At 54.8% G+C, this 6,294-nt stretch overlaps 1 protein-coding gene across 1 annotated transcript; it reads left to right on the top strand.

The window, feature by feature from the left end:
- Positions 1 to 268: 268 nt before the first annotated feature.
- INS49_001427 (uncharacterized protein) lies at positions 269 to 4,348 on the top strand (the record flags this gene model as incomplete). The annotated part of the gene is made up of 6 exons (XM_043162256.1): positions 269 to 434; positions 1,927 to 2,428; positions 2,517 to 2,610; positions 2,661 to 2,960; positions 3,022 to 3,616; positions 3,738 to 4,348. The coding sequence occupies 6 exons, from the start codon at positions 269 to 271 to the stop codon at positions 4,346 to 4,348; spliced, it is 2,268 nt and encodes a 755-aa protein (XP_043030762.1).
- Positions 4,349 to 6,294: the final 1,946 nt, after the last annotated feature.

Here is a 6,294-nt window from a genome sequence, read left to right as displayed (position 1 = left end):
GGAGATGTGACGCTAGTACTTACTGCAAGCTTACAGATTTGCATGACACTATAGTCCCCGTCCCGTGGGGGGAAGCGGCTGATCTTTTCGACAACTGTAGTGGGAGTGGTCCTCTTGCCTGTCGTGGTTTCCGTTGACCATGGTCCCGCGATATTCAGACATCCAGAAAGTCGATATAGTGGAGGAGGAAAAGGCGAGGCTTATAGTGAATCGCACTGCCTAGTACAGCGGAGGTCAGCAGACGATGACTGAGGACAATTGTGCGATAATGGAATATTGGGGCAACCGAATTTACCTGAGGGGTCTCGATGTGCCCTACGCCCGCCTATCCGGAGCAACAGCTTCATTTTCAGCGTCGGAAGGCTCGTGGTGGGTTGTCACAGAGCAGGCAAAACCTGCCGTACGAGGTTTCAAGGCGCCTGTGAAGCGGCAGGGTAAGTCCTGAGTTATGTTCTCCCGCCCATTGAGTCGGGGAAGAAGAAAGGGCGAAGAATCAAGGCCACTCTAGCAAGTTCGCCCAGCCAACATAGTCAGATGAACAGACAGAAGAGCAAACATCCAAGAGGGCGTACGTAGTATGAGATAGTCTCACATCTTCCTGGAGGTGCGGGGAATCCTCATTCTCTTGCTATTGAGCCGTGGCTGGAGTCTCAGAGTAATTCTGGTGGCCATTCGTCGACGCCATGGCGCACTGAGCACTGCACGAACGCGTCGAGTCGCCCGGGCCGTGTCCCAGTTCTGGTGCAGGCGAGAGGAACAGGCGAGTCTGGAATATCAAGCCTTCCAGTCGGACGAATGCCGTGGTATTTAGGCCGCAGACGAGCGCCTTCTCAGTTAGAAAGGGATCGCTGCCGACTTTTCTCAAAGAAGGATAACGGCTGCGTGCCACGTCAAACAACAGCTTCTAAAGCAATGCAACTTGACGCCAGATTAGGTCGCTTCCCGCGCGCAATGTGATGCGACGGCAACTTTGCGTGCATCTGGGCGAGACGAGACAGGGTTGTATCAGCAACCGTTCCCAATTGCACCCCGAAACTGAGGGCGGCAAGCCGGGCAACGCTCATCCACGTGTCGTACTCGGAAGGAGAAGCAAGCAGCTCAGCGTGGGCAGCGAAGAATTGGGGCGTGCCGTCTCCCCACTCGAAACATCGCTGGATGAAAAGCTGCACACAGTGAGCCCCTGGCATCGACATGAGATGACACGGATTGCTTGCAACTCGGCCTCTATGTGACTCGTCGCCGGAGTATTGAGGGAGGTTCACCGGTTGTGATGTTTGTTAAGTATGGGCTAATTGATCGAGTAGCTTCCTGTGCAATGTGCGTATGTGGCGCACGCGCTTGCAGGAACTGCTGCACAACATCCTCGTTTAGCGATCATGTGGCCAGCATATATGCCAACTGCCGACAATTGAGCTGTGCACATCCGAAGAGGAGAGCTCAAGGTGCTTAAAACTCAAGCTCCTTGAAGCATGGACCCCCAAGTGTGTACCTGCGTTGGGATTCTCTCAGCAAGCTGCTCAAGGGCGGACAGTCAGTCCCCTTACGGTCAAGCTAGTGCTACTTGCTGGCTTGTAGGCTTGTTGGCTGGCTGGCTGGCTGGCTGGCTGGCTGGCTGGCTGGCTGGCTGGCTGGCTGGCTGGCTGGCAGCCCAGGGAGGTGAGTTGACTGAAAACATGCCAGACCACGCTTCAGGTGGAACTGAGCGCCGTCAAAGATGATCGATTGCAAAAGGGAAGATAGTTGGGACGAACTGAAGTACGTCGACAGCTTCCTTCCGTTGACGGGCCACTAACAAGTAGCCGTGCATCTGTCGCACACCAGTGTTAAGGTGCTGGGAGCAGGGTCCCCTGGATGAAAGTGAAAGGCGTCGTGCTTAGCGGCTCGTGCTTGACGCGACTGATGTCGCCTCGATCCCGCGTCGACAAGGCCAGCCATCGACGACTTCTGGCACCATCATACCCAAGTCCAATAAGGCGCTGAACTTCCAGTCGAATGTTTCCAATGCATCCGTCAGCAAGATGTCCTCATCCCCGCGAAGCTTTCGGGAGTCTTCGCCAGCCGGAGCTCCTGGGCGAACAAGGTCCCAGTTCACCTATCGCCACCTCAACACCCTGGCCTCTTACTCGACGTCTTGTCCTCTGAGAGTCATCGCCCACATTGATCTTGACGCCTTTTACGCCCAGTGTGAGATGCGTCGGCTTGATATCCCTGACGGCCAGCCACTTGCGGTCCAACAATGGCAAGGCCTTATTGCCGTTAACTACCCTGCTCGGGATCGTGGTGTTGGAAGGTTCACAGACATCACTCAAGCAAAGGAGCTGTGTGATAACCTGATCTGCCAACACGTGGCAACCTGGAGGGAGGGCGAGGAAAATTGGGCTTACCGTGATGATCATGTCATGAGTACTGACAAAGTCTCCTTGGACCCGTGAGTGCACACGGGATTATTCGGCTTCCCCCTCGACAGGAACATCTTGACCTGTCCAGTTTCTAATAAATGTAAAAATAAAATCTAGATATCGTCTGCAATCGAGAAGGATTCTTGCCCTGATCAAGGAATCACTCCCGGCAAGCCTTCAGAGGGTCGAGAAAGCTTCCATAGACGAGGTGGTAAGCATGCCTTGGAACTATGATCTTCGCCCGCTTTTGTTTCCCTGCAGGGCCTCCAAGAGCTGACACGCCTCAAGTTCCTCGACCTGTCGGCTCAAGTGCACGCAATCCTTCTGGATCGCTTTCCTGAGCTCGGGAAGCCGCCCCCCTACGATGACCCGACTGAGAAACTGCCAATGCCCCCAGTGACAGCGCTCGACTGGAAAGCAGATGCACTGGTTGACCTCGATGACACAGAAACGGAAACAGATGATCCCGACTGGAATGATGTTGCTCTTTTGATAGGGTCCGAGATTGTTCGCGATGTGCGAGCAGCTATTCGTGCCCAACTCAAGTACACTTGTTCCGCGGTTAGTACCAACCAGAGCCAGGCTGGCCTCCCCTTTCTCAGGCTCACAATGCGTGAAACAGGGTGTCGCAAGCAACAAGATGCTCAGCAAGTTGGGCTCCGGTCACAAGAAGCCTAATGGGCAGACGGTGATACGGCATCGAGCCGTCCGGCAATTCCTGTCCAGCTTCAAGTTTACCAAGATTCGGAACCTGGGAGGAAAGCTAGGTGACCAGATTGCACAGACTTTCAACACTGAGTCCGTCAGCGATCTTCTGCTGGTCCCGGTAGAGCAGTTCAAGTCCAAGCTCGGAGACGATACTGGGGTCTGGGTCCATAATACGATCAGAGGCATTGACAACAGTGAAGTCAACTCGCGTGTTCAGATCAAGTCAATGCTGTCGGCAAAGTCATTTCGCCCCAGCATAAACAGCGTGGAGTCAGCAGTGAAGTGGCTTAGAATCTTTGTGAGCGACATCTTCTCCCGCTTAGTCGAGGAGGGCGTTCTTGAGAACAAGCGCCGTCCTCGTTCGATAAACCTCCATCACCGGCATGGGGGCCAGACACGGTCGAGGCAGGGTCCTATACCCCAGGGGAGGCCAATCGACAAGGAGTTGCTGCTTGACCTCGCCAAGAATCTTCTTAATCAAATCGTCCTTGAGGGCAAAGTATGGCCATGTAAGCACTCGCGTGGCTGGCATTACGCACGTCGGCAGAACCCCATGCTACTGTGTCTTATGCTACACCTTGTGGTCCGCACCCGTCCCCTGGATGAGAAAAAGCTGACAATTTGACTCAGGCGCAAATCTTTCACTCAGTGTCGGGGGATTCGACGAAGGGATCACCGGGAATATGGGAATAGGGGCATTCTTGGTTAAGGGCGAGGAGGCACAGTCTCTGAAGAGAAGCTCACGAGAAGGCTCAATGGAGGCCTCGCTTCCCAAGCAGCCAGAGAAACACAGAAAAAGTGAGAAAGAAGGTATCCACCGATTCTTTTCGAAATCGGCGCCGATCAAGTACGACGATGAAAATCGTGCTCTAAACCCAGCCACTAGCCTGATGAGCGGCGGTGAAACATCTCACAAGCATACCGGAAATTCCATGTCAGAAAGGGAACCTGCAGATGAAGTTGCACAAAAAGAAGCCAGCAAAGACAGCCAACTGCAGGAACCAGGTGCGTACCTATGCCGTCGATGCAACATAAGCCTTGAGGACGCGGAAGAGTTCCAGTGCCATGAAGACGAGCACCTGGCCAGAGATCTTCATGAGGAGGAACGTGGCAGCCACACATTTGCTGGACATTCTTCTCCTGCAACCACAGGAAACAACAGAGGCACATCTGCAACAGCGAAACGGCCTACGAAACGAAAGAAGATGGAGGTTGGGCAGAGCAAATTGAACTTTGGATGACGCGCTACAAAGTGTCTCCCAGGTCTCACCTGCGTTGCCTAGGCACGCCAGGGTGAAATTTAAACAGGAGCGAAGTCTGCTGAGCACCGGGTTCAGTCGTCTCGGGATACCCTGACAAATTCGGAGATCATTCACAGCTTCAGGAGATGAGAAGAGAGGGGTGGATGGTTACTTCAGTTCCCTGCTCCTATGACTTCGACTGCGGCGCCGCCCACACTCGGAACATCACTCCGGGTATCACGATGCAGCAGAAACATCATAGGCGACTACCGGGCGTCTTTGGGCAAGATGTGAAGCCATTTCCCGACGACTCAGACGGAACAGCAGCCTAATCATCCGCACCGTTCAACAGAGCTGGCCACATGTCCCCCTCGTCGAGACTCGTGCACAAGGACCGTGACTGAGCAGAACCGGCCGGCTGTTGGGCTGGAGCTTGTGCTGCCTGGCAAAGTCGTCGAGGGTTTGACCAAGCTTCCCCTGTCTGACGGACTCGGGGTTCAGGCTCAGGCTCAAGCCTCGACAATCGACCACGTTGTGTCCAGACTCTGCTGCGCATACGAGAATCAACAAGCGGTTTTCAATAAGAGACTTTGAACACATGTGAGGCTTGGTCGTCTTGTCATTCTCTGGATATCAAAATGCCAGCAAATGATCGTCACGACTTGCGCACTAAAAATGTACCTTTAGAAATGTACCGATGAGCGTAACTGCCGTACGGGACCAGGAGAGTGGCAGCTGGGTCAGGTACGGGAATGCCAGTCCTCAACATCAGGCCATCTATTTGGGTGACCGAGGCCAACGTGAGGTTGATTGGCTTGAGCCGCCCCCAACTGCTTAGGCCCCACCCCTGTTTGCAGGTCCCGTTAGGCACAGCGGCATAAAACATTGATACCCAAAGGACCATCGCCGCAGGTTCCCACTTTTTCAGTGGCCACACTGGGGATCGCGACGTGGTGAACCCGACCCAATGGTTTGTAGCCTCCTTTGTGGGCACGGGCTCAAGAGTTGGGATGACGGCTCACAAACACTTCCAGTTCCAGGGTTGTTCGAGGACAGCCTGACAAACCGCCAGCCCTGGAACACGATGGTCCCTCAGTAGGACACGAAAGTCCAAGAGATTGCGAGATGCTCCCAGGCGCCAGTCATGAACACGAAATGCTAATCACTGCCTGCGGTGCAGACAAACTTGAGTGGGCGACCGCGGGTATTGAGGGACGTGCCACCGGGAAGAGCCATGTTTCTCGGGTACCAACGCGGCCTGGCCTGGCTGAGGCTGCCGAAGGGGATGGGAGAGGAAGGCGGACGATCCATGGAGAGCCTGGCTCGGACCGCGGAGCGATCGAATGATTCGAGGCGTCCAAGTGCCAGAGCGCCAGAACCGCACCGTCACCGCAGTAGTAAATATAGAAGAGGTCTCTGCCGCGCCTTGATTTATTAGGCTTTTGTTAAGACCAGGTTCGCCTACCGAGGGGCTGCTGCCGGCCAGCCGAACTGTTAGGGCTGCCAGCGCCAAGCAACGGACAGAAGACGAAGAACCAGAAATGATTACCGAAGAAGGTTTGCAATGACATAGGTAGGGCAGCAATGGCTGACACGGCCCGAGCTTCACGAAACCGCCTTTCACGATCCAACGTCTCTCCGTAGCCCTGGAGGTCTCGCACGACAGCCCCATTGTCGCGCATCATCGACGGCGACGGTCTCCAGTCTAGTACAACGCCATAATCATTGCTAGTCAGGGAATGCCCTCATCACTGCCAAGATAGACAAGACGAATGCTCCGCTTGGGTCTCCTGAGGCAGCGAAAGAACATACTTCGTGCTTGTCGCCGGATCCAGCTTGTGTCGACGCCGGCCGTGATCCCGTCCGCTGTGTCCGACGCAGACTTGCCTGGAACACACGCTGGTCTTCTCCGCTGCCGAGAGCTACTGTGTACCAGGCGTCACCGC

This window comes from Diaporthe citri, assembly GCF_014595645.1.
Source record: "Diaporthe citri strain NFHF-8-4 chromosome Unknown scaffold_1, whole genome shotgun sequence".
NCBI classification, from domain to species: Eukaryota; Fungi; Ascomycota; class Sordariomycetes; order Diaporthales; family Diaporthaceae; genus Diaporthe; species Diaporthe citri.
This window is presented reverse-complemented; position numbering and strand designations above follow the sequence as displayed.